Source organism: Myodes glareolus, chromosome 1, assembly GCF_982192425.1.
Source record: "Myodes glareolus chromosome 1, mMyoGla1.1, whole genome shotgun sequence".
Taxonomy (NCBI): Eukaryota; Metazoa; Chordata; class Mammalia; order Rodentia; family Cricetidae; genus Myodes; species Myodes glareolus.
Genome location: NC_142026.1, coordinates 135526526 through 135553974, shown reverse-complemented (window position 1 = coordinate 135553974; position 27449 = coordinate 135526526). Strand labels below are relative to the sequence as shown.

At 45.5% G+C, this 27449-nt stretch overlaps 2 protein-coding genes across 3 annotated transcripts in view; one reads left to right on the top strand and one right to left on the bottom strand.

Annotated features, from left to right (window-relative positions):
- The window catches only part of Map3k4 (mitogen-activated protein kinase kinase kinase 4), a 91255-nt gene extending 90248 nt beyond the window's left edge, over positions 1 to 1007 (bottom strand). For both annotated transcript variants that reach the window (XM_085687495.2, XM_085687499.2), the window contains exon 1: positions 765 to 1007. In XM_085687495.2, coding sequence (XP_085543621.2) covers positions 765 to 895 — 131 coding nt within the window. In that variant the 5' untranslated portion in view covers positions 896 to 1007. The remainder of the gene's footprint in view (positions 1 to 764) is intronic.
- Positions 990 to 24359, top strand: LOC125391456 (uncharacterized). The gene is made up of 4 exons (XM_085687520.2): positions 990 to 1445; positions 5461 to 5568; positions 14634 to 14792; positions 24201 to 24359. Exons 1-3 carry the CDS (start codon positions 1162 to 1164, stop codon positions 14635 to 14637), a joined length of 396 nt encoding a protein of 131 aa, XP_085543646.1. The 5' UTR covers positions 990 to 1161; the 3' UTR covers positions 14638 to 14792; positions 24201 to 24359.
- The last annotated feature ends 3090 nt before the right edge of the window (positions 24360 to 27449 follow it).

Below are 27449 nucleotides of genomic sequence, written 5' to 3'. Positions count from 1 at the left end.
TAGGGCAAGACCTTAACAGGGAGGAGCTGTGGGAGTGTTTTCACTACAGGGGACAGGGGGCAGCCAAAGCTTATCCTGCGATGCAAAGGACTGGCAGAGAGGGGACATTTAAACACAAAACCAGGGCACGGTGAGTTTATCTCCCAAAGAAAAAATTAACGACTTTTATAAGTAGTTAGCAGAGCTTCTATGAAAGAGAATGCAACAGATACTTTGGGCACCAAAGTTCCATCCTGGAGTTTCCTGCGGTAGCAAAGTTTCACACGTTAACCTTCAGTTTATCCGTGCACAATACTCAGCATCAGGCTGCCGCTGAAGGACAGTAAAAAGACCTTAGCAAGTAACCCTGTCTGCAGTTTTGGTGTAGCTTCTCCCTAGGGACAGCAGGCTGGGAGGCGGGGTGCGAAAGGGCGAAGGAACGGAGAGGGAAGACGCCTCTCCTTTCCTGGAAGAAGGAAAAAGAGGGACCACCTTCCTTCAGTCAGATCACAGAGCCCAGCCCGCGCTGCGGCGGCGACGTCTGGAGGCAAGCGGGGAAGTCTGCAGCAGGGGCTGCAAGGGCCGGGGGTCGCTCGGAGCTTGGCCTCGGTGACCCGGGCAGGGGTCGCGCGGAAGCCAAGCACAGGCTCCGGGGCTGCACCGCGCCCCTCCCGCCGCCGGAGCTCTGGATGCTCCGCACCCACCTGGCACGCAGAAGAGGACCCCACGCCCCCTTCGCGCGCAGTCCGGCTCCCTCGGAGCAGCCGCTGCAGCCATGCACTCACCTCGCCGCCGGGCAGCGCTCCGGCTCGGGCTCGGGTTCCGGCGGCGGCGGCGGCCGCGGCTCCTCCATGGCGGCTGCAGGGGTGACGGCGAGGGCGGGAGGGGGCACCGGTTCGGCGATGGCGTCTCTCATCCGTGCACCGAGCCCCGCATGGCCGCCGCGGGTCGTCAGCTGCAGCCTGGTGCGGGAGACCCGGAGCCGCCGCGGGGTGCGGGAGGGACTCGACTCCGCCTCCGCCTCTAGCCCGCCGCAGGAGCCGTGCGCGCCGCGGCCATCTTGGGAACGGCGGCCGGCCGAGCGCCGGGCTACGGCGGGCAGCGAGGGACACGCCTAGGCGGGCGACTGAGTCGTCCGGGGCGGGGCGAGCAGAGAGGGAAGGAGGAGCGCACTGGCCCGGGATGCGTCAGGTGTCACCGAGTGGCCACGGGTGGCCGCTGGAGGTCCTGAGGCCAAGGACGCAGGAGACACTAGGAGAGGCAGGGCTCTCTGAGCGAGCAGGGATGCTTCATAAAGTTGAGCCCAAGGTCGATGCGGCGCAGGATCCTGCCTTTCGGAGTAAGGATGATGTCACCCAGACGCCCACAGCTCTGACGTGGAAGCGCGGGCCTTCAGCAGACTCAGATCATCAGAGTGACACACCAAGCGGGCAGCTTAGGACACCGTCCTCACCCAGGATCCCAAGGTTAGAGAGCGCGTTTCCAAAAACTTGGACTGCACAGTCGCTACACTGAAGGTTTTTTAAAAGCTTACCAAATGAGAAAAAAAAAATTAAGGGTAAGATTTTAGAGCTAAGCAAGCTCAGGATAAAGGACACCCCGTGAAGTTAGCTATGATACAGAAATGCCTCTGTAATTAAACAGTTGCTGCATTCCCTTGTCATGGTTACAATAGACTATATTATGTATATGGCTGCTAGTGTTGAATTTCTGATCGGACGTTCCTTTTTTTATTCAACAATATGTCATCAACAAGTATTCAGTGTACATATTAAGACTTCGGAGACTCTGAGGATGCAGAGAGAGCAAAGTAAACTAACTTTGCATGGAACTAGTAGCCTAAAAAGGGAGAAAGAAAACAAAGCAAATACGAGCGTTCAAAGGAAACGAACTGATCCTATCATAACAAAAACTACATAATAGTTAAATGACTCATTTCCATTGTGTGAAGAAAGCTCGGCAGAGTATTTCCCACTTCCCTGTAATTCTAATTATCTATTTCATTTCCCTCTGCACATCACCGAGCCTGAGCCCTCCTTAGGATGTATATTGAAGAAAGTTGGTAGTGAAACCTCCCTCTGACCGTCGGATTGAGGGAATGGGCACACTTGTGCCTCCCAGTCACAAAACACTTGACAAACATAACTCCTCCTGAGGGAGAGCCACAACTATGTCTTCTTCGTTTTCTGCTGGGTACTGTGTATTCTAGGAGAAGCCAAACAAATTTGCCTTCAACTCATGATACCATGCAGTGTGCATAGAAATCTAAATCACTTGGTACCAAATTCTTGGTCTGTATGCAGGGACTTTTGCCAGCATGGCAAAAGACTCACTGTTTCCCCAATCTCCCCTCTCTGTGTCATCTCCTGGTCCTCCAAGTTTCCAGGAGAGAGCCTGCAGTATCCTCCCCTGTTTTCCAGAGGTGTTTCTTTATTCTAGAGCATGTCCTCCTTTGCAGCAGATACCATTCTCAGTCCTATGTTCTGCCCAGCCACCAAGTGTCCGGAGACCAGTGCTGACACATGTAGGAACCTAGTAGATAATGTTATAAAGGCGTTGAAGACAAGCCACCTCAGAACAGGCCAAATCATCATCTTGACTAATTTCACTTTGAAATCGCGTCAGAAGGAGCCATTGGCCTACCTTCCTGTGCAGGACAAGATTATTTGGGGGGGGGGGGGGCGAGGCCTACTTCACAGAGCAGTGCTAGAAGATGCCCTTACTCTCTGGAGACTGGCAAGTGAGAATTCTATAAACCTGAGAAAACAAACTCCAAAGTAATCCTTACCTTACTATGGTACCCACATTCTCCACCATCTCTCTTTCTTAATAACGTCCCTAGAATTCAATACTCTCACATATAGACTGTTTCTGGCATTTCTTCACAGATTTAATGTTCTTTGTCTAGAATGTATAAAAATATCATGGTGTAGAATGTATAAAAATATCATGGTGTGGTCACTTTGAATTCTGCTCTTTTGTGAAGATCCTAGGAAATTAATAAAAATCACATAAACTTTTCTTGTGAATCAGTTCTTGCATTCATTAGACTACTCCACCCACCTGAAAAGCCTACCAAGAAGATAAGTGACATTCATTGGGCAGGGTGCTATTGCTAAATTAATAACTCCTGTTGTCATTGAGATTTTCGTTTATAGATTAAAATTATCGTTTAACACATGACCGATTACATTGTCTTTGGCCTCAAGATTGAATTCACATAGTGTCTGTTGCTTTTATTATTATTATTTGAAAAGTTAAGATTCAGGACTGGGGAGATGATGGTTCAGGGGTTAAGAGTGCCTACTGCTCTTGAGGGGGCCCGAGTCTTGTTCCCATCACCCATGTTGGACTGCTCACAAATACCTGGAACTCTAGCTTCAATTACTCCTATCTAGAGTCTGGCCGGCACCACCTGCACGCACCCGCACATACGCCCATGCACAGATACGCTCGGTTTAAAATTAAACCTAAAGAGGAAAGTAACAGTTCTAGTGCGGACCCAGTTTAGGCTAAGGTACATAACACGCCTGTATTCGCCAGTAATTTCAAGCCCCGTTGTGATGCACACACAATCCAGTTGCATTCATGTGTAAACATCTGTGCTTTCCATATACAGTTAACAAACTATGGGCATGTCATCAGGCTTATGAACTTCAAATTGTAGTGTCTGTATATATCACACACACAGAGAGAGTATATTACACACACACACACACACACACACACACACACGGGGGGGGGGGTATTACCTTAGGATCCTTTCCACAGCAGTGTACTAGCCAAACGTTTTCGAAATGATCCAAGAAGTTTGTGTCAAAGTATGTAATAATTGACTGTTTCTAAGGGCCAAACTTCAAAGCTGTAGGTTTTAACATCATTGTTAGCATGGTGATGCATTTTACTTAAAATAACTTTCTCCCTTCCTGGTAGTATTTGTGAGCTCTGCCAACCAACTTCCTGTGTGACCTTTCAGAGACCTCACAGCCATGGCCTTCTCTGTTCCCAGTGGCTTACACTTCTGCCCAGCTCTGCAGAGACAAGAATGGTACAGACTTCCTAACCTGCTCCTGGTTGGAGGAGACCGATTCACATTCACTTCAGTGCTCACAGGGAAAGGCAGATTCAGAGACAGAGAGAGACAGAGCAGCAACACAAGCCTCCTGCCAGGTGGTGGAGACAAGGGAAGCCGAGCCTTGCCTATGCAGAGTGTTTTTCCCCCTCTTGACTGATACAAGGACATTTATAGCTCTCCCTGCTACTAAAACACTCAAAGATGGGTGCGTGTAAACTATGTTTACTTGACTGTTTAAATAGTCCCTTATAACGCGAAGTTTCATACTTCCCAATAGTGGCAAGTTAGGTGAAACCTTTAATTTGGGGTTTTTTGTTTTGGTTTGGTTTGTTGTTGTTGTTGGTTTGGTTTCTTTTTGGTTGTGGTGGTGGTGGTTTTTTCGTTTGTTGTTGTTTATCTAAGAGGAAGTTTATTTTTGTTATTTCTCCTCTAGAACACATTTCAGACAATGTCTCTGTACAAAGTATAAACCAAGGTTCTATCCTCATTAAGCATAGGGTTAAAGGTTGCATTCTTTTTTTTAAAAAAAAAAAAAAAAAAGGTTAGGGAGCTGGAGAAAAGGCTCAGTGGTTAATGACGCTCACTGCTCTTCCTGTAGACCTGGATTCACCACAGGGCAGTTAACAACCACCTCTCTCTCCAGTTCCATGTAGCATGATTAATAAAAACACAGAGACAGGTTGAACCTGAAGGTCAGAAAAACACGATTCTGCCTTCAAGAATCGCAGAATGAGACTGTGTGAGAGCTGTCTCCTCCCGTTTTATATTCCTCTCTAGGGCTGGGATTAAAGGCATGCACCACTGCCTCCCAGTTTCTGTGACAAACTAGTGTGGCTACTGGGATTGAAGGTGTGTGTCGCCACTACCTGATCTGTCAGGCTGATCAGTGTGGCTGTTTTACTCTCTGATATTCAATCAAACTTTATTTATTAAAATACAAATGAAAGTCACTAGAGTTCCCCATGATGCACAACTCTCTTCTGGCGCTCTCCTAGATGTATGTGGTGCTCATAAACTCAGGTAGGCGTACACACATACACATAAAATTATCAAATAAATGAACAAATCTTGCTTTAAAAGTTAGAACAGCATGTCTTATTCAATAAAGTAAAGCTTAAGGAGAAAGGAAGTGGCCTCTACCATACACAGCAAGCCCCAAAGAGAGCAGGGCAGGTGGGGAGTCAGGCGAGCCACAGTATGAAGCACAGCACTTGATTTGCTTCTGAAAGAGTCAAGAGAGCAAGCCTGCAGTTCTCCACTTCTGGGTGGGATGACATCTTCATTCACATCTCCCGCCATCCTGCCACACAGCTTTAAAAACTGAACACTCCTGGGGAGCCAAGAGTCTCCAGCCCATCCCTGCAAACACTAAGAGACTTTGCCTGCTTCTCTCCTTTGATGCTCAGGTCAGAGGTTCGGAAGACTGAGAAACTACAGCTCGCCCTGCCTCAGTTGCCTTCAGATCCTTCCCAATCCACAGGCACAGAGAGCCAAGGTGACAAGACAGCAAGGAGGTTCGTGCATGTCCTTGTCAGGGCCATCCACCCTGGGCTTCCGTGATTGAAGCCACTTGTCCTTCCAATACCCCAAATACCATTTGAGTGGTCCCCATTGGGAAGACTCTCGGAACCCCATCACCAATCTCTCAGCCTCCCACCAAGCTTGAACTACTACCAACTGGGAATAATTCTGTCAGATTTTTTCCTTAACATGGTTTACCTGACACTGGAACAGTTCCAGTTAAACGTGAAGGATTTGAGATGATCAACTTGAGTCAGGACATGCTATGTATCCCAGGATAGCTTTGAATTTGCAGTCCCCTTGCCTTAGACCCCTGAGTGCTCGGACTGCAAGCATATTCCACCATGCATAGACTTCAAAACTTCTTTTCTTAACTTTAGGGATATTTAGAGAATATTTGAGAAAGGACTGGTCAGTGGTTAAATTTTCCCATTTAAACAAAGGGCATTTTATGTATTCAAAAGGAAAATGCCTCTTCGTTCTATGGACCACTGCCCTTCCAAATCTGACCTGTACCTGAATTGCCTGGAGAGCCTGGTGAATTGCAGGTGACCAGTTTGGTAGGCATGGGTGGGACCAGAGTCTGCATGTCTGATGTGCTCCCAGGTGACCTGGGTGCCATAGATGAAGCAGGAGGACTCTTTATACTTTGCAAAGCAAGAGTACAGAACTCTCCTTGAATAGACTGCAGGTCTCTGCTTTAAAAAGCTAGAAGAAAAGGTGGCTGTGTTAGCCAAAGATAACCAAGCTATCTAAGCATACCCCACAACCAGGTAAAACCAGCACAGATGTGTTCATTACTTCTCCTTGTGACAAAAGTCCTCACAAACGCTGGAAGAGCAGGCTTGTTTTGGGTCAGTTTGGAAGGTTACAGTCCATCCTGGCAGAGGAGACAGTGGACATGCAGCAGGTGGGCACACTGCATCCCCAGTCAGGAAGAAGAAAGATGAATACTGATGCTCACATCACTTCCTCCTTTGTTCATTTTTCTCCACTCTGGGTCCCCAGCCCTCAGGTGCCGCTGCCCACACTCAGGGTGGCCCTCCCTCCCCAGTTCAGTTGTTCTGGAAACACCCCTGTAGACATGCCCAGGGCACTCCCACGCCCTGAAGACATGCCCATCCACTCAAGTTGGCACTGAAGACTAACTATCAGAGCTGTGGTCTCCATGGTATTGTGTCTCTCAAAGAGAGATGCTGATGTCCATCTTAGTCTGTCCGTGCTGCTCTGAAATAGCGGGATTTGTAAATAGTATAAAACCACTGTTTGTGTTATGAAAGCCAGGAAGTCCAAGGGCAGGGATCTGACTGATTCATAGATAGTAAAGGGTCTGGTGTTTGTTTTCCAAGATGATATCTCAGTAGTAAAGAGACACTGAATGCTATCTCAAAACCAAGTGCGGGTGGCACTTAGGGACTTGGTTTTGAGATAAACTCTAGGGTAGGGAGGATGTCCTTGAACTTAGGATCCTCCTGCCTTCACTTCCCAAATGCTAGGATGACAGGCGTCTGCCACCATGGCGGCTTTATATGGTGCTAGGGATGGAACCTAAGACTTCATGCATACTAGACAAAGCTCTCTACCAACTGAGCTACATCCCAGCCCCTCTCTCAGCCCCTTTATAAAGTCATTGGCATAATCTGTGAAGGCTCTGGCCTCAGAATTTACCACTTAGAGATTTTACGTCTTAATATGTCACATGGATTTTGGAAGGGACACAAACATTCAGGTCATTATAAAGCTATAACCCTAGTACCTCCAAATAAAGGGACATCATTTGGAAACCTGGTCTCTGAAGATGTCACTAAAATAAGGTCATAATGAAGTAGGGTGGCCCCTTCTTTCAACCTAATCGGTACCATTTCTTGTTGTTGATGTTTTAGTTATTTTGTTGCTTTGAAAGAGCCACAGTGTGGTTTATCTTAATGCTTCTAATTCTAATTCTCCATCATTAGTGTATTCCTCAGTACTGAATTTGGAAAGCAGCATTCTTCTCAGAAGAGACTGGAGGTGCAGAAAGACACAAGCGTAGGAGGAAGACAATATATGACCACGAGACATAGGCAGAAGTGACACATTCCGAGCTTCAGTGGCAAACACAGAAAGAGACCCAGGAGTGTCCTACAGAAACTTCCCAGGCAACTGGCTCCTCGGGTGCCTTCGTTTCCAGTCTCGCTTCCAGAACTGAGACAGTATGCCCTGCTGTCCTCGGCTGCTCACTTGGTCTGTGCCTTTTTCTCATAGAAGCCTTGTGGTTCTTGCTGAGGATAGGAAAAGCACCAGCTGCCCTGGGAAATAAAAGTGTGCGCAGCAGGGAGCTGTGGCTGATCCTCTAAGAAAAACATCCCTAGAAAAGGGGAGGACATCAGACCAGCAATGTCACATGACACAGAATGCCTTCTTGTCTTGGAGGTTGTCTATGCAGATGCACTCACACAACAGTGGAGGGGTAGTTTAGAAGGCATCCACGTCTCCTTACAAAAATCTGTTCACGTTAAGTTTGCACAGGAATTATTCAAAGAGGCTGATGAGTGATTTAGCAAGTAACCAAAGGACCTCCTTCGGAATCTTCAAGATCCCAGGCAAAGGTTTGAAGAAATGTGGATGCTTGCCTCTCCCCATCCCCCTGCATCTGCAGTAAACATCCATAGGTTGTGCAGGCGTTCCTCAGGCAATCCAATGTCCAGCCAGGGTCGAGAATTCTTGTTAAAGATCTAAACCTTCAGAGACAGGATCAGCCTGGGAGCCGCTGTTCACGAGTGCTCCTTGATCATGTGCTTAGAGCCTGAAGTAAGCAATGCCATGTGGGTTGAGGTTAGACATCTGCTGTCTAGATTGCTAAGTATCAACCCTTATGGGAAATTCCTCCCAATAGGAACCCCTGCTTTTTAGGGGCAGAGTTTCCATAGTTAGCTTTGATAATAATGGTGGTTCACATGGATGCTGCCCCGTCCATCTGCCTGCTCTAAGGATCATAGGCCTGCCTTGCCAATTGTCCAATGTCTGAAAACAACTGTTTATTGCATCCAACCATTGACCTGTTTATAGCAGGCAGTCAAGCTAGTTTACTGGGGCCATCTGGACAAAGCAGCACAAATTGGGCGGCTTAAGGCAACAGACATTCATTCTTTCACAGTTCTGAAGGCAAGAGTACAAAATTAAGATATGAGAAAAGGGGGTTTCTTCCCAGGGATTCTGAGGCATAACCCGAGTCCCCTGGGGTCTGATTATAGTAGCTTCTTGGCTTTCCAGCCTCCTAGCTCTAAGCTCTGCCTCTGCCGCCACATGGTCACCTTTCCTCTGTATCTGTCCCTGTGTCTTTTTTCCTCTTCATCAAAGGACACCAGTCAGACTGGATTAAGGGCCCACCCTCCTCCAGAATGACCTCATCTAAGCTAATTACATCTGCAACGACCTTACTTCTATATATGGTCACATTCTGAGATTCCAGGAAAGACGTGTGTTTTAGGGTGACACTATGTAACCCAGGACAGTGGGTCACTATAATTCTGTTACTCCAAAATAGAATTTTCACTTGAATTACACACCCCAGGCCAGAGGATTGGTTTTTATTTATTTTGGGGGATTTTTTACAGTACTCTAAACCAGAGCAATTTAACAGTTTGAGATGAATTAGGGTCACATAGTTAAAAAATAGCCCAGTGTCCTATAAGTGCAGGTTCCAGGGCCCACACAAATCCTGAGAGGACATAGCCTCAGAAGCTGCAGACTAGGAATCTGAGTTGTTGAGGGATCCTTAGACTGTTCCAGTGGACTCCCGCCCCGTCTGCGCCCTGAGAGGAGGGCACTACACTGCACAGCAGTCTCCTGGAGTTTGCAGTGAGGTGCTGAGTTTGTTTCTTATGGGAGACAATAAGTCAGAGCTCTCCAGAGATACAGAATCACTCACATAGAAGAAGACATATAAAAAGAGATTTCTGTATAAGAAGACATATGGAAAGAGGTTTCCTTGATGGAACTGGTTTATGTGACAGCACAAGCTTGATAAATTCAAAGTATTCACAACAGCCTGCAGGCTAGAGACCAGGGAAGACTTGTGCTGCGGCTGCAGGTGTTGGCCGGCTGTCCAGAGACTCCTCTGGTCCTCAGGGGCAGGGGTCTGTCTCCTGTTTCGACTGAATTTCAGCTACCAAGATGACCCTACCACACACACACACACCCCACACACACAAAGGAAGACATCAATTTACTTTACTCAAAACATACCAGTTCTAAGCTGGGCAGTGATGGTGCACACCTTTAATCCCCAGCACTCAGGAGGCAGAGGCAGGCGGATCTCTGTGAGTTAGAGGCCAGAATGTTCTACAAGAGCTAGTTCCAGGACAGAGGACAAACTTCAAAGCTACAGAGAAACTCTGTCTCAAAAAACCAAACCAAAACAAATAAAAAATCAGTTCTAACAGTTCTAATACCAATCTTATACAAAAACATTTTGGAAGCATCCTGAATAATGTTTGACCATGTGTCTGATGCCATGACCCGGCCACACTGGCATACCATATCACCCATCACGTGAGCTCTCACAAAATTCAGCACTGGAAGAGACCCAATTTGAGCAAGAGGCAGAAAAGATAAAACCCTCCTTCCAATTTCATAAAGTTGGGAATCTGACCCTAGACACCAGCCCTGGAGGCCTCCAGGGAGACATGGGTCATCAGACCCCATCAGAAATCAATAAACCTGGGTACAACTGAGGCTTCTACGTAACAAATCTATTCCTTCTGTTATTTTTAGAAATTCTAAGTGTATACATAATAATTTCGTAAGTGTATCAAGCGCAGACATACTTAATAAACACACACAATGCATTTCTATACAGAAGCAGATAATTATCAACAAATATCAGACAGAAGCCCACCATATAAATACTACTCAGGGATGTGTTTGTAGGTACACTAGAAACACGTACATCCACGTGCAAAGCAGAGCCTAGTGTCAAGTTAACTCTTTCTCTGTATTCTTGCTCACAGTGTCTGGGTCTGCACCTGATGCAGGAAGGTGGGCATAACACATCACAGCAAGCAGCGGGCTGACACACCTATCCCAGAAAAATAGAAGGAAAGACCATGTGGGGAGGCTGGCTCCAAGTGACATTTGGGCAGGACAAGAAGATGTCACCACACTGAAAGGGTAGGTAGTGAACTTGGGGGCAGGCAGACAGCAAAGATGTAGGGTTTGGGCATAGAAACCCAGATTCTCTGGGTGACAGGGTGGAAATCTGGGAGAAGGTTGGGCACTGAAGTCTCCTCAGAGCCTGTCTGCACTCTGAACCCCAACTTCCCTCAAGTTATACTCTGTTTAGAGTCCTAACTGTAGACATTCAGTATAATGCAAACTGTCAGAACAAGAGGGCAGATGTGGATGATTCCAAAGTCACAAGGGTTCCCTAGAATGAGGATGGCCACCAAGGCTGATGCCCAGAAGATCACAGCCCTTTGCACATCTGAAAGCCCCAAGACCTCAGGCGATTTTTTTTTTCTCTTTCTTAGCAATCTCATCCCATTCCATCAGCCCAACAAGCTTATCCCTCATCCTCTCTGGGGGCTCAGGGTCACGTGAGCCCCAGAGGTGTGTGGTATTATCAGTACTTCAGACCAAACTTCCCCAGGTCCCCTGTTGCCTGCAAGGCCTGCAAGTCTATCAGAGTAAGTCATCAAGGTGTTTATGGGCTGGCAGGATGCCTGGGCCACGGGAGTGCAGCTGTGTGAGAGAGCGAGAAGATTCCTCCGCCTGGGTTCTGGATTTGCTCACTTTTCATCTTGGAAAACAAGAAGCCATGTGCTTTTAACATGGAGTCACAGTTGCTGTTGGCTGCGTGAAAACAGAAGTGACGCCGCCTGTGTGAAGAGAGAGACCCTGCTTTCTAATGCCTTTGTTTCTTCCTTAGCTTGAGTCCAGAGGGAGCCTGTCACCCATTCTTTGTCCCAGGGCACACGATAAATCCCTCACTGGGCTATCAGGCCTCCAAATCAGTGACCTCAGCCCCTATCGCCAATTCCTCTAAAACACACCATGCAAAGCAGCCCTCTCCCTTTCTGGAAGTGCTTTTTAGGTCCTTTAAAATAGGATCAAAGTTGTTGTTTAAAAAAAAAAAAACAAAAACATGTTGGGTGTGAAAAAGAACACTGTCTAGGTCAGGGTTGTGGCTCAGGGGTAGAGTAGTGTTTAGCGTATATAAAGTCCTGAGGTGATTCCCGTATCCACAAAACAAACCCGTTGTCAACGTAAGAGCATAAGACAAGGAGCCATTAGGATTCTCTTCCTTCCTCGTAAGTATAGCCACAGAGGTGTTTAGGGAGTGGTAACAACGAATTTAAAAATCCGTTTTCACTAATGTTAGCAACTGCAGTGAGTGCACCTCCCCTCTTTATTTCTGAACATTTCACAATCTCATTGTTCAGATGTTTGTCGTTCACTTGCTGTATGCATGACCGTGTGCTGGTCACAGAGGGAAAGGTCGCCAGGCAGTGCGCAATCTAGCTAGAGATAAGCAGGCACACTTACGTCTCCAGTGATCGCCTCCGCCAGTCAGTGTCTTCTGCTTTCTGTGCCACCACACTCTCCACCCATGGCAATCTAGTCCAGTCCCCTGCTCCACGATGGTTTCAGCTCTCCAGGAACCCACTTCCTTGTGCACAACCTTCGCTGAGGGCTTAATGGTCCTGTCGGTATTACGTCTGTCCCTTCAGCTGGGCTGAGTTTTTTCTGAGGCCATTGAGGCATAGGTGGGCAACCTCATTCCTTTGCATTCTGTCATACAAGTAGCACACAGACAGGATTCAGCAGTCCACGGATAATGCCCAGGGCTTAGATCACGAGATTTGCACTTGCTTTGAACCATATTCACAGTACCTGATTAGCCCTCCAGGAGTTCAGACAGAAGCAAGGCCTCTCTGGAAAGTCTGAACTTTCCAGAAGGAGGCCCAACACAAGCAACCCAACTCTGATGTTATCACTAGCCTTTCCATAATCCTACGTAAGTATTCTTTTAAAAAACCAATGCCCATCTCAGTCTGAGCCTAAGAGCCACATCCACATTTGCGTATCAAAACAAGTCACAATCACGTAGGTAGGTGTGAGCAGCATCCTTTAAGGACTGAGGGAAATGGATCTGTACATTACCCCGGTGTCTTCACTTAGGCAGCTGTTAGAAACAGTCACATCAGAGTGGTAAGACCCTTCGCTTCTCCCAGGCTGCAGGCTCTGAGCATCAGTGACTTTTACTGAGATGTCTGTGGTTTGTGGAAATGAACCAACCACTGCCTTTCAAGCTTCAGATTCTCGCCAACAAAATCAGAGAACTGTCGTACTATATTTAATGGGCCTCCATTAACTACTGGAGAGGTCTTTTGGAAACCCAAGACCACCATGCTGAGTTAGAAGATAACCAGTGCAATTCAAATGCTTAACATTCCAAACTCTTATTCCTGCAGGTGTCCTCAGTGCCTGGGGAAGGACTTAGCTTGACCGGAACCATTTCCTTCATGGTTGTTTGTGCAGCCAAGAGCAAGTTTCTGGCCTGCTAGCTCATTTTCCCAAACTAAATCCTACAGAAAGAACAGCTCCACCTCCCTTGCCTCTTGCATGTAATTTAGCTTAGTTTAATATGTTGAGTCAGGCTCTCATACTACAGCTTGCTAAACTATAGTATATTATATATATAATATATGTAATGTATAATATAACATGTAATTATATTATGTATTATATACTATATAACTCAAGATCACTTCAAACTCACGCAAATCCTCCTGCCTCAGCCTCCCGAGTGCTAGGTTTACAAGTGTATGCAACCATGCCTGACTTTGTACATATTTTGAGTGGAAGGAATGTATTACATTCTAGAAATCTGGTACCTAGCGCTCTCTGCAGACCACTATGTCCAGGGACAGAGCCACAGTGCTGTTCAATCAGTATCCCTAGGGACTCAGTTTCCCTTAGCTGGAGCAACCTCAGACTAGAGCAGGCTTCTACAAGCATAGCCTAATGAATGTTTTGCAGAGATGGTGCCTTCCTGGTGCACCCCAGTGTGCGACACCTCGGCTGAGATGCGTGGCCTCCAGCCTGGAACTGAAGCCCCACTTTTAGGGTGTTAAGACCATCCGTTCTGCCTAGTCTTGATGGAGATGGAATCCCAGAGTGGACGGGTATCCTGTGCAGTAGCATGCATATATTTAAATCCCTACTAACTTCCTCCAGTTTTCTATTGGTTACTTTTGTATCACTGTGACAGAAATGCTTAGCAGAAATAGCTCAAGATTAATTTGGTTCAGGATCTCAGATAATACAATCTATCGTATCAAAAAGATATGGAAGAGTTTGTGACCAAAGAGGTATGTGGTATAGACTCCTCACAGAGCAGTAGACCGAAAAATAGAGGGAGACCGGCTGGAAGCAGGAAGGGTCCTAATTCTCTAAGACTAGCTCCCAGTAACCTACTTCCAGTAGTGAGACCCCACCTCCTAAAGATTCCAGCACCCTACCAAAACAGTGCCACCAGCCAGGGAGCATGAGCCTGGGGCGGCAGTTTAGATTCAACCATAACGCCAACCCTCAGGAGTTATCATCCTCTCTTCTGCTCCCTGCTCTTGAATGCTTGGCCCCTGTGGTAACTTGCATTCAGAACAAGACACATGGTATTTGTTTTTAACTCATGGCTAAGGATTAAATCTTCCCTAAATTCCATGATTTCTTTCTCCTGATCTCAGCTGGGAGTAAAGGGCCAGGAGTAAGAGGATCTCAGTTTTCCTTACTCCATTTTGCACATTTATAGCTTATAAAAAAATCTTTCATTCTTTATAACCTTAAAAAAATATGATCAGGTCCAAGACAAGATGTAATATGTGTCTACACAATTCTTAAATATTTCAAAGCCATCTTTTAGGCACAGCAAAAGCTGTATCTTCAATTATTTTAGTTCAGCTTTCCTTGGCCCAGCATGTCCCAGGAAAGCCAGGTGAGACGAGGGTTGCACACGGCTCTCTCCAGCACACATGCTGTGTCCTGTCTCCAGCTGCAAATTATCTTCTGCCTGCAGGTGACAATGCGCAGCCTTTTACATGCTTGGGCACTGTCAAGACAGAAGAGAAGCACGGGACAGCTGAGCAGCAAGGGAGTGAAGGCACAAGACACATTCCCAGGCCAACACTTCTTCCGTCTTCCCTCTTGTCGGCTGGACCCTCACTAGAAGCTGCAGGTACCACCAACAGTGTGGGGAGGGGAAGACAGATGTTTTTACATCTTAGCATCTGGTAATTAGAGTTTCTGATTCAATGTATGAACAATCACACAAGGCAGGATATACGTAAAGAAATCAGTATTGTGCCTGGTTCACCAGACAGCATTCAGCGGTTGATGGTTATTATGATGACTATAGCAATCACCCAAGAAATGGCATCTATTGTTTTTTTTTAATCTGAATATACTTTATTGGCAAATGGTATCTACACATCTGCAGGATTAGTGAACGGAATGATTTTAACAGAAACAAGACAAGAGGCCCTGAAAGATGGAGGAATACATAGAAGGACGGTATTAGGACTGAACACATTTCGACATGATTCTTTTTTTTTTTACACTCTCTCCATATTTATTCAATATTGTCCTTGAAATTCTAGCTAGAGCAATAAAGCAACAAAAGGAGATGAAGTAGATATAAATTGAATGCTTTTTATATCATATCTATAGACATTTTTGTTATAATTTCATAAACACAGTTGTAACTTGGATTCTCTCCATCTGTATATAAATTTTACAAATTATTTAAATGTCTTCATTCTAATTATTTTAAGACTTGATTATATGTAATTTTTAATGTAACCTTTTAGTGTTTATATTGGACAAATGCTGGACAGTATCCAAGTAGATACTGATCTCTTTAAATTTTTCCTTCCTGATGCTATGATGCTATTATTTGGAATTCTTTATTCATTTAATACTCCCATTTCCCCCTTGCAATAGATATAAAAAGGCACTCCATACCTAAATGCTAAGAACAACAGACATTATTGCTGTATCAGTGGATGTGTATTGGCAGAAGGTACTTTTTTTTCTCTTTTTTGTTTGTTTATATAAATTTCCACTCCTCCCCTCCTCCCCATACCCTCCCATTTCCCCCACTCCCCCCCCTCACTCCCTCTCCTCCTCCCTCTCCAGTCCAAAGAGCAGTCAGGGTTTCCTGCCCTGTGGGAAATTCAAGTTCCTCCCCCCTCCCTCCTGGCCTAGGAAGGTGAGCATCCAAACAGACTAGGATCCCAAACAGCCAGTATGCAGACGAAACAAAACCCAGTGCCATTGTCAATGGCTTCTCAGTCAGCCCCCATGTCAGCCACATTCAGAGAATCCGGTTTGATCACATGCTCGTTCAGTCCCAGTCCAGGTGGCCTTGGTGAGCTCTTATTCGATCAGTCCCCTTGTATCAGTGGGTGAACGCACCCCTCTCGGTCCTGATTTCCTTTTTCATGTTCTTCCTCCTTCTGCTCCTCATTTGGACCTTGGGGGGCTCAGTCCGGTGCTCCAATGTGGGTCTCCGTCTGTATCGCCATCCATCATCGGATGAAGGTTCCCTCTGGTCTTGCCTATCTTGCTCATGTTTTCCCTCCTTCTGCTTCTCATTTGGATCTAGGGAGTTAAGTCCAGTGTTCCAATATGTGTTTCTGTCTCTATGTCCATCCATCGCCAGATGAAGGTTCTCTCTGGATAGAACTCCTCAGCACTGCAGCAGGGATAGCTGGTATTCCCAGGACCCAGGAGACAAAAGGGCGGCAGTAGTGGGGGCAGGGAGGGATCCCGTGGAACCAATGGCATCTATTGTTATTACTGCTTCTCTCTCACCCAGATATTTATCAGAATTCCCTGCATATTTTGGTGAAAATGTTGGTCATCCAATGCCATTTTTGTAGGTAACAGAAATATATATATAAATAATATAATATAATATATATATATATTATCTGTAACATCTGATATTTACACTAACATTTTATTATACTTCAATACAGTTCTATTATGTATCCCAGCTTAATAATTTCTGCTTTATTATTGTATAGTTATCATTATGTCATACATAATTTGATACAAAAACTAAATAACAAATTCATTCAATGAGGAAAAAATTTTTTTCAGTGTTAGCTTAAAATACATATGATGTTACCTAAAAATGTGAGCTACATGGACTTTGAAAATATAGACCTATTTATTTTATGTGTGTGTATGTAAGCATTCCACATGTGTTCCTGGTGTCCAGGAGGCCAGAAGAGGTGTTGGAACCCCTGGAATTACAGAGGGTTGAAAGCCTCCACATGGGTGCTGAGAACGGATCCCAAGTTCTCTAGAAGAGCAACCCACACTCTTTAGCTGCCAAGCTTTCTCTTCAGCCCCCACATGGACAATTAAAAACTGTTAGACCAGCAAAATGGCTCAATAGGTAGAGGTGCTTGCCTCTCGGGCCTGGCAAGATAGGAGCCGGAGACAGGAGGATCAACAGGAAGTGCATGGACCAGCTGGCTCTTATTATACAGCACGGTAGAAATAAGAGACCTTCACTCAGCAAGGTGGAAGGGCAGAACCAGCTCCCAGCTATCCTCTGAACTCCACCATAAGCAGTGGCACACAGTCAACCACATTCACCTCTCTCTCTCTCTCTCTCTCTCTCTCTCTCTCTCTCTCTCTCTCTCTCACACACACACACACACACACACACACACACACACACAAACATGCATATACACACTAAAGCAAATAAAATTTTAAATAGTAAAATAACAATTTTGTAGTGTTGGCTGTCCTGGAACTCACTATGTAGACCAGGCTGTCCTTGAACTCACAGAGATCAGCCTGTCTCTCACTCCAAAGTTCTGGGATTAAAGGTATATACCACTACTTAAAATAATAATTTAAAAATATTTTTCTAGAATTAAAACTTTTCACCCTAGGAACCATACTCAGTAGGTAAAAATAGGTGAAATGAATTTTGTCAATATCTTTTGGTTCATCAAGGTCACTAAAAATACCACAAGTGCAATGTGCAATCAATATGCAAAGATATTAATGACATTTCGATTTTCAACTGCCTTTAAAAACTAGAATATTTAAATTTTTATTTTAGAACATTTTAGTTCTGGTCTGCCCCATTTCAAATGTGCACTAGGCACATGTGGCTACTGATTCCCATACTGGACATCACATCTGTAGTTGACTAGTTATGACTGAAATTGATAATTATGTAAAGCATTGTGGTTATTTTTATTGCCTTGGTTATCAGAAAATACACACCTGGATTTGATGTTCACTTACAGAAATTTTCTCATCCTGAGTTTCTTTAAAATTTCTTGTTCTCCCTCCTAAGTGGATGTGAATGTATTTGTTCCCTTTTAGAAAGATAATTCTAACAGTTGTTGACTTCTGTTGGCAATGTGAGCTGTCCATCATTCACCTGTGCCAGGCACAGTGCAGTGTGATTTCTGTGTATCTCACATAAAGACCAGAACTTAGACTGCTAGACCCTGGGTCAGATTCCACAGCCCTGGCTCCCAGCCACTCCTGCCTTCTGAGACTTCTGAAGACCCTGGGTACCACTTTGTCCCAGGAGCTTCCCTTCCTCTCCATCTGGTCAACCTCAGAGGACACCTGCAATGCAGCGGTATCACTCCCACTGTACAGGTCAGGGCTGGGCTTGGAGGTCGTGTTGTTTAATCAAGTGTAGATAGTGACACCAGAGCCGGCATGTGGATTCAGCTGTTAAACCCACTCTCAACTCTGCTCACTGTGTTCCAATCAGCTTTAAAGATGAAATCCCCTTTGGAGATTAAAGGGCTACAATGTTACGAATTCACTCACTGTGCTCCAAACTCTTTGTGAGCTAGCCACTGCTTCCAAGGCTGAGAAGAGACAAGTGGAAAAGATAAAACTTCTGAGCTTTGGGAGCTCACAGCGCAAGAAATAGAAAAGCATAATTCATGTAACTTGTAAATTACGAGATTGTGTGCTGCAGGTGTGAAACAAATAATTTCAAATAAATGTATCTCGTAATATAAACTAGGAAAACTAGAGCAGAGCAATCAGAACTCTGAGTGTTCAGGCAAACTGACTGACTTTCGCTGCCATTGGAATGGTTCACTCTCTAATGGGAGCACGTGCCTCTAAAATGTCTGTGTATTCCCATCCGCTGTGCCGATGGCAAAATGCCTTGAGAGAAGACAACCTCACTGTCTCAGTACAAACTGAGCCTCGGTTTCATTCACTAAATTGTCCCAGTTCATGAAAGAGAATTCAAAGCTGACCGTTTTAATGTCTGCCAGGGGCTTACAAATGCATGCCATCAGACTGGATATGCCTGTGTTCCTAACAAATGCACGAGCAAAAGATGGTCTTTTTTTCTCGGTGCTGTCATCTCGGTTTTCTTCCCAGCATCTGAGCATGGCTGACTTTGATAGCAAATTAAAATGTTGCCTGCATGATCATTATGTTTTTACTCATACAACATCTTTAGCCCCAGACTGGTAACGCTTTCTTCCTATGGCCATGGGAGAAACAAACAAGAAGATAGAGAAACGACCAGCAAAGGCCCATCCTGACCTCGGCTGAGTGCTGCTTGTTGGCTCACCAGGTTTCTAGTCTCCATGCTGGTATTAGATCCAGCTCTATAAATATCACAGTCAGAAGCCTAACCTTTGAATGGCATCTCATCTGAAAAGTGTGCATTTCCAAGAGATTTGGACAGGAGAGTTGGCTTCCCTGGAGAAGCATGTGTTTTCTGTGTGCTTGGTGGTGATGTCTTTCTACCCATGCTATTTGGTTTTAGGGAATGGAGGCATGCTCCTACATCCCAGGAAAAGAGGGCTCCTTGGAGGGCCCAAATCAGATAGAAATGCAACCCGATCTGGACGGCAGGTCTCCAGCCTCTGCCCTACAGTCGGTCAAACTGAATGCCCTTGACTCTAACTTGTGGCACCTATTCATCTGCCACCCCAGTATTTGCTAGTCCCCATTCCCAACAGGGTCCACTCATTGGGTCCAGCTGCACTTTTAGCACCCTATATCCCCCGCCAGACTTTGGATCTGTTTCCCTTGAGGCATATGCACAATTCTGATCAGGCAGAGGTGGGAGTGGTGTACCATACATGTCTTCCTACCCAAAGGAGAGGCTGAGAGGGCAATTGTTGTTAAATTCCTGATACTGAAGGCTTGCGTTGCACTACACAGGGACAGAAGTGAAACCCCATGGCATGAAAAACCAACAAAGAAACATCTAGAAAGCAGATTCCATGTCTGGAACTGAAAAAATAAATTCAGCCGGAAAAAAAATCCACAGGTATCAAATACATTGCACTAACCACCATGTCAGCACTTCATATGCACAGTTTTGTCTGTCTTCCAATTCCAAATTCCTGCAAGTGCCATTGCCCCAGTTTTATTTATAGCCACTAAGGTTTTAGGATATTTCCTGCAATCCTATATGGCCCAAGGTCACAGAGCCAATGAACGGGGGAGTCAAGATCCAAACCCATTGCCCTTGACTCCACTCTCTGCACTTTTCCACTGTAAACCATGAAAAATCAGGAGAATAAATATTGGCACCACTCCAATCTGCGTGCTCGGAAATGATAACATAGATTTAGTTTCCTGCACACCTCTGACTGTAGCTGGACTTTGCCCAGAGTAACATGCATGAATAAAGACCAAGAGGTGACATTGGGACTGTTGTAAAATCATTAACATAAGTCACTGGATTGTAACAATGTGCATACTTGCTTCTTGGAAAAGGACCAAGCTCTCAAAGTCTTAGCTTGTCATAGAAATGGATTGTTTTAGCACAAATACAAGTTAGCCCAGCAAGCAACCAACCGGACCAGCTTGTTACTGTAACTCTCATCCCTGATGTCTTTCACCCTGAGCTTAAGGAAGTATGCACATGCTGACCCAATCACACTTTCTTTCAAAAGTACTCTCAGAAGTTTATATCATCATAATATTTAATGGATGACGTTAGTAAAACTCCATACTGAGCACTGCAGGAAGGGACACCGAGACTTAACCATTAAAGATCTCAGAATATATAGCCAGGCTGTGGGATTAGCTCAAGGTCCAGCAACACATGAAAGGATGAAGAAGATGTGGCATAGATGCATCGTGACATTTTCTTTCTCGTGGAGAAAAATGTAGTATCATTTTGGTGGGAAATGGGGATAAGAGATCATCACATCAAGAGAAATAAGTCATGCTTAGAAAGAAAAATACCACATTTCCACTCACTTGTGAGTCTTAGGATGTGGGGTGTGCTTCTGTCTATGTGTTGCTTTTATTGGTTAGTGACTAAAGCTGTTCTGGTCAATAGCTTAGCAGAGTAAAGCCAGGCAGGAAATATGAATAAAGATAAAGAGAGAGGGTAGGTGGGGTCAAGGAGACACCATGTAACTGTTGAATGAGACAGGACACCAGAATCTTACTGGTAACCACAGCCTTGTGACAATACACAGATTAATAGAAATGGGTTAATTTAAGTTGTAAAAACTAGCTAGGAACAATGTCCAAGCCACTGGCCAAATAGTGTTATAATTAATATAGTTTCTGTGTGATTTTTCGGGTCTGGGTAGTTGGGGAAAGAACCTCAACAATCAAGGCCCCTGCCTCATTCTTCCATGGTTTACAGCTCAAGATGTAGACGGAACTCAGCTCTGAGAGGGCTTCTGAGAAGCAAGAGCAGACATTTTTGTTCTTTAAAAGGCAGGCGTGTTCCCTGGCAGGTTCGTAGAGCAGCCAGCCGCTAGTCCGACAAGGATGGCTGTGGGTCCCTGCAAGATCTCCAGGGTGGTAGGCTGGTCCCACCATGCGGCCGGACAAGTCAGGCGGGCGGGCACAGCAGATAAAAAGCTCACAGGACATAGTAAATAGACATAAGGCTAAACATAAGGGTAAACATTTATTACTTAAAGAAGAAAGAGAGAAAGAAAGGCAAAAATAGAAAAGAGAACAGAGAGAGGAAAACACATGTGCACACGCCAGGGGAGAGGGACAGAAGAGGAAGAGTTAAGATGGCAACAAGGGAGGTCAGAAGTGGCTGGGAGTGGGCATGGTTTGCCCTTAAAGGGACCAGAGCAAAAGAATAACAGATATTACTTTTGGGCAGTATGGAACAAGACTAACGCTGGGCTTGAAAGGGGTCTTGTTTTTTGATGTCATAAGGAGGACTTGTTATTTGTTGTGAAAACTGGTCTAGCTACATTCTTACAATTTGTACAGTCTTATGAATGTATATTACATTTCATACAAAGAGTACTGGGTGGGCAGGGAATCTCCACCCATGAAATATCAACAACATGGCTGGCTGCCTGGATAAGACCTGAATGACAACAGCCAATGTGTCAACATGGATGAGGAAATCTCACAACCCCAGATAAGGAGCTGCAGACAATTCATGGCTTACAAGAATGGAACAATTAGTCTTCCCCAGGAATGAGTCCCATAATCGATTATCCAATATCCAATGGACCCTGCATGTATGACCATCACACCCTGAACATGCCCAATATCATTCGATGCCCAACAGTCTGTACTAAAAGATATACATACAAGCAACACTAAATAGGCCCAGCAGGTTGTTATGTATGTGTATAGATAGGTGTAATAATAACAAAGAAAGGGAGGGAATAGGGAGAAGTTGGAGGGAATGCTGGAAATATAGCATTTACATATGAAATTCTCAAAAATATTCTTTTGAAAACGAGTGCTGTGTTGTTTTTTTTTATTTTTCTGTGTAAAAGCAAGCCTGGGGCTTCCAAATAGAGCAACACCCACAAGGATGTCCTGTGAGGAATCTGCTACCCATCAATAGTCACCGTAGTTCACAGGCCCATCTCACTGTCACACACAGTGCCTCCATCCTCAACACAGCAACACCCACTGATTCTAATTCTAATCACGCATGCACAACTGTGTGGCAGAAGATAGTCTTTGGGCTGGTATCTTGCATTTTTGACTCCTGTATTAGGAAGCTACGTGGAGACTTGGAACACAGGAAGGTCAGGGTCTCAGCAAGTAGTCAAGGGCAAATGTCTTCTATCACAGCCGTAGAGCTGCGATCTCGTTCATCTGATTCCTGTGACCTTATCCCTAGTTCTAGGTGTGTAGAGTCACTTAGAAGATGCTGCCAGATGAGTATTTGTCTTTGAAAAGGTCTAGAGATGGTCACTGGGTCTGATTCAGAGCACAGCAGCAACAGAGATTTGCTGGGTGCTGACAGGTGTGCAGGGTGGTGGAGGAAGCCATATTGGACCATGAGAACGGTCTATGGCAAACACCCTCTATGCAAACTTAGCATCAGTTTGGATTCACAGAACTGTTGTAAAACTAGCGGAGAGAGCTCCCACCTTCCCGCAGTCAGCCTTCCCTCTCCAGAAAATGTCTCTGTTCATTCCGCCAGCATGGATGCCTCATTAGTAACGGAACCACATCCCTTGTCCAGATTCCTAACATTCTTTTTTATTCTATTCTGGGATCCCATCCCAGATTTATGCTACCTCTAGTGACCATGTCTCCTTGGGAACTTTTGCTTGTCTCGGTGTCTCAGACCTTCCCTGTTTCTGTTTTTGTTTTTTTTTTAAATAACAGTTTGAAGGAATAGTGATCAAGGGTTCTGTAGAAAGTCAAACAGCACCTGAAGTTTGCCTGATGTTTTTCTCCTGTTTCCATTAGGATCGTAGACAAAGGAACAAGAGTGGGAGTGTCCTCATCCTCTCCCAAAAAGGGCAGCAAGCTTGCTGGCATTCACCTTGGCTATCTGCCCTCACAGTTTGTCAAGCTGATTCACTGTAAAGTAACCCTCTTCTGATGTGAGCTCTCTGGAAAGAAGGAGGGCGTGTGCACTATCTCATTGAGGTGGGCAATAGCTACCCAGGTTACTTGGGACTTTTCAGAACAAGAGCTTTGTATTCATTAAAGATAAAACAAAAACAAAAACAAAAAAAACTTCCACCTCATTGAGTTTTGTGTTCCAAATAGTCAATCTGATACTGTGTTCTGATCATTTTTAAAAGGCCATGTGTGTAGTTAATTCATTATAAAATAAACCACGAACCTGGAGAAGTGCAGAATTGATCTTTTCCTGTAGTATTTTGTGGTGGTTGCTGCTGTCCTCCGTGACTGTTTGGTTTGGGGTTTTTGAGACAGGGTCTCACATAGCCCAGGCTGCTTTGAGTTCTGTAGCAGAGGAAAAGGTAACCTCGAACTCCTGATTCTCTGTGAGTCCCCCCGCAAGTGCTAGGATGACAGGAGCACCCCACCATGCCTACTTCCTGTCGTGTCTTGAATCTGCACCCAAGTGTAGCTTATGACTGCATACTAGATGCCAAGGGAGGGCACAGGCACTTAGCCATTGCCAAGTGGGTTTTGATTATACCAATATTTCAGATAGTTCAAACATTTGAAAGCTGGCTTTTATAGAAGGTACTCAACTTATAAAATTTTAATTCTGATGACATGAATCCAATCTTTACCAGAATTAATGCTGAAAGAGAAATGGATACAGAGCTACCACCCCCTTAGCAGAAAGGATATAATAAGCCATTCTTTCCCGACTTACAGGTTTGTATGTTGTGTTTCATTCCAGGTTCCCGTGGATTTGAGATCCAGGCTTATCACTGTGCTACCACAGAGTGGGAGCCACTGCCATTGCAAAACTCTATTGCCATATTCATGTGATGAGAATTTGCCTGTAAAAGCTTGCTGACTTACCTATTTCTGAATAAATTCTCTTTTTGTACTTGAATCAATACATGTTGCTTTTCTTGATGTATATTCAAACTGGTTAAACCACGCTGTAAACAGTGTGTGTGTGTCTACATTTTCGGCGGTGTTCTTCATTGGTGAAAGTAGCTGTCTTAGACCTGAGGTACACAGCTCTGCAGACCTCAGCCTTAGGGCTGGGGCAGGCCTCTGGGGAATGTATTAGGGATTGAGGATAGAAAAATAAAATAGGAATGAGAAACAGAAAAGCAGAGCTACATTGGGTGGAGGAGTTCAGTTGGCAGAATGCTTTCTCAGCATGCATGAAGCCTCAGGCTTGATCTCCAGAGCTGCACACACCGAGCACGGTGGCCAAGCATGGCTAGGCACCCCAGCACCTGGGAGGTAAAAACAGGAGGGTCAGAAGTTCAAGGTCTCTCCACCAAGTCCGAGGCTAGCCCGAGCTACGTGGAACTCTCGCTCAAAACAACAACAGAACTGCACTTCAAAGATCAGGAAAGTCAGAGGTTACAGAACAGAAAGCAAAGACAAGATAGAGAGAAAGCAGGCTGTGACTCAAGCTGCGGTCAGGGTGAAGCCCTCAGTAGACATGTTGGGGCATCCTCCATTTGCTGTGGGCCTGCGCTATGCCCTAAGTGGTCCTGAACTTGACAGAGATGCCAAGTGAGACAGACACCTAGACTTCGGTTAAAAACTTAACCTTGGACCCCATTGACCCCAAGCTCCTGCCCATGCCAGTAAACTCTGCTCCCAGCAGCAGGCCTCCCCGCAGGAGCAGCAGACGCCGGAATTCTTGGGCTTAAGTGGCATCCTAGACACGAGAGGAATCTTAGAGGAGCCTGAAAAGGTTAATAAGTCCCCTGGCCATTTTCCAGCCTTGGGTTGCAGAATCAACACAGCTGAATTTTCAGATAAGAGCGCTCGTTCTTTTGCTGGCTGTCATCTCTGGGGACTAACCTTTGATATTTCAGCCTTTGCTGGAAATTAGTTAATTGCTAGGCCTACTCACATTACTAGGAATGTGAAAAAAAATCACTTTGGAAACACTGTTTGAAAATAGCCCCCGGGCAGCATGTGGAACTGTAAGGCTTTGAAGACGGGAGCTGAGGTGGACGCCTAGTGAGCTGCAGTTCAGCCCAAGTCTCATTTGACTGGCATCAGGAGGCTTCGTGGCACTGGGACGACTTTGAAAACAGAAGTGGTATTCAGTCACGATAATGGAGTGTCGGGAGAGCTGGGTGGGTCCCGCATGCTTGGAAATGCTCGGGTTAAAGGGCAGATCTGAAGTTCAGCTTGGCGGCTGAAACTGTTTTCACTTTCCGGTTCATCAACTTCCAGGGTTCGAACCTTGAAGACAGAGCTTTTGCCTTCTTCCTCCTGCAACTTGCTGCCCAGCTAGCAGGAGGCCCAGCTAGCAGCTACTCCGTTGCCAAATTGACTGTGTACTTAACAGTTTTCTCCGACTGAGACCCACAATTCTAACCTGAGGACGGCAACATGTTAAAACATAAAAAACAAAAAACAGCAAAAAAATTGCACAATACGGTGAAGACAGGGAATTTAATATACACAGATCTTTTTTAAACATTTTATTTGTGGCACATGCCACAGAGGACCAGTTTTAGGAGTCAGTTTTCTGCTTCCTCCATGTCGGTCTCAGAATCGAACTCAGGTCATTCCAGCTTGGCAGGAAGCATCTTTACACACTGAGCCATCTCATGAGCCCTCCCACGCGGTTTTTTACACAGCACTTGCCACAGATCACAAAGTACAAGTCTATGCAGCACTTGGAATAGATTCGTTTGAAAGCAAGGCACAGAAAATGGAGCAAGAGAAGCGTCTCTATAGCCATTCTCGAGAGCCAGCAAGTCTAACTTGCTTGTTAGGTGAACCCAGGAAGTCTGACCCAGTGGACACTCCTAGGGCACCTGGTGGTCATCCGCCTCTGGGGGTGGCTGTTAAGGAAGCAAAGTTGTTTGGTTTAAGGAAGGCACTCATGTTTCTGTTTTAAAAACCATTGGAGGAAGTAGAGAGTGGGACTCTATAAAGTCCTTTTTTTCTCCCTCTCTCTGCATCAAACACTCAATCACAGTGGTGCCATTTTCGTAGTATCTTAGGGGTTTTCTTGCTGTGAAGAGACACCATGACCACGACAACTCTTATAAAGCAAAGCATTTAACTGGGGTGGCTTACAGTTTCAGTCATGGAGCTGGGCTTGGTAGCACGCAGGCTGATGTGCCGGAGGCATAGCTGAGACTCCAACTGGAAGTCGAGTGACTGCCACACTGAGGGAAACGTGAACAAAAGAGACCCCTCAGCCCGCCCACACAGTGACACACGTCCTCCAACAAGGCCACACTATCTCCCAAACAGCACCATCAATTGAGAACCAAATAGTCAAGTATCTGGAAGCATGTACAGCACGTTCATCTCATCCAAACCACCGTGCCCTCCTTGACCATCCCACGGTCACAGTCACCCCTTCCCATAGGCCCGTGCGCTGGCTCCTTGCCATGACTGATACTTATTAGACTGCTGCAGGTTTCTGCCCTCGGTTGCTTCCCTGTTTACCCTACTTTTGAGATGGTTTCCCTGGCTTTGGTGAGTTTAACATTCTTTGCCCACCTATGTCTTCTGAGCACCTATCTCCTCCCATCCTGGGCCCTAGCTCCTACCAGAAAGTTCTCAACATGCCTGAGATGGTACCTTTATGATGCCTAATAAATGTCACTGACTATGCGCCCAGTGTCACACCACACCCTGAGAGTCAATAAATGCACTCTGCCTGCAGCCTCTTTTGTTTTAGTAGCGACTGCCTTCTTCCAGTTACTCCAGCCCCAAACTTAGAGATTGTCAACATCTGGATCTCAGACTCTGGAGTCATCTTTGATCACAATCTGCCACCCCTACCCACAAGATGTGTTTAAGGCTGAGCAGGCAAGAAGTTTGACCTGAGGGAACTAAGGAAAGCAGCTGCTACATCATGCTGGTTGTGGCTCCTCGTGTCCCAATGCCCCCTCATGAGTTGCAGTTGGGTAGCTGCTGCCGCATCAGAAATGAAGGCACCAGGTGCTTTCTGAGCCACAACTCCTCCTTGCTATTGAAGGGCCTG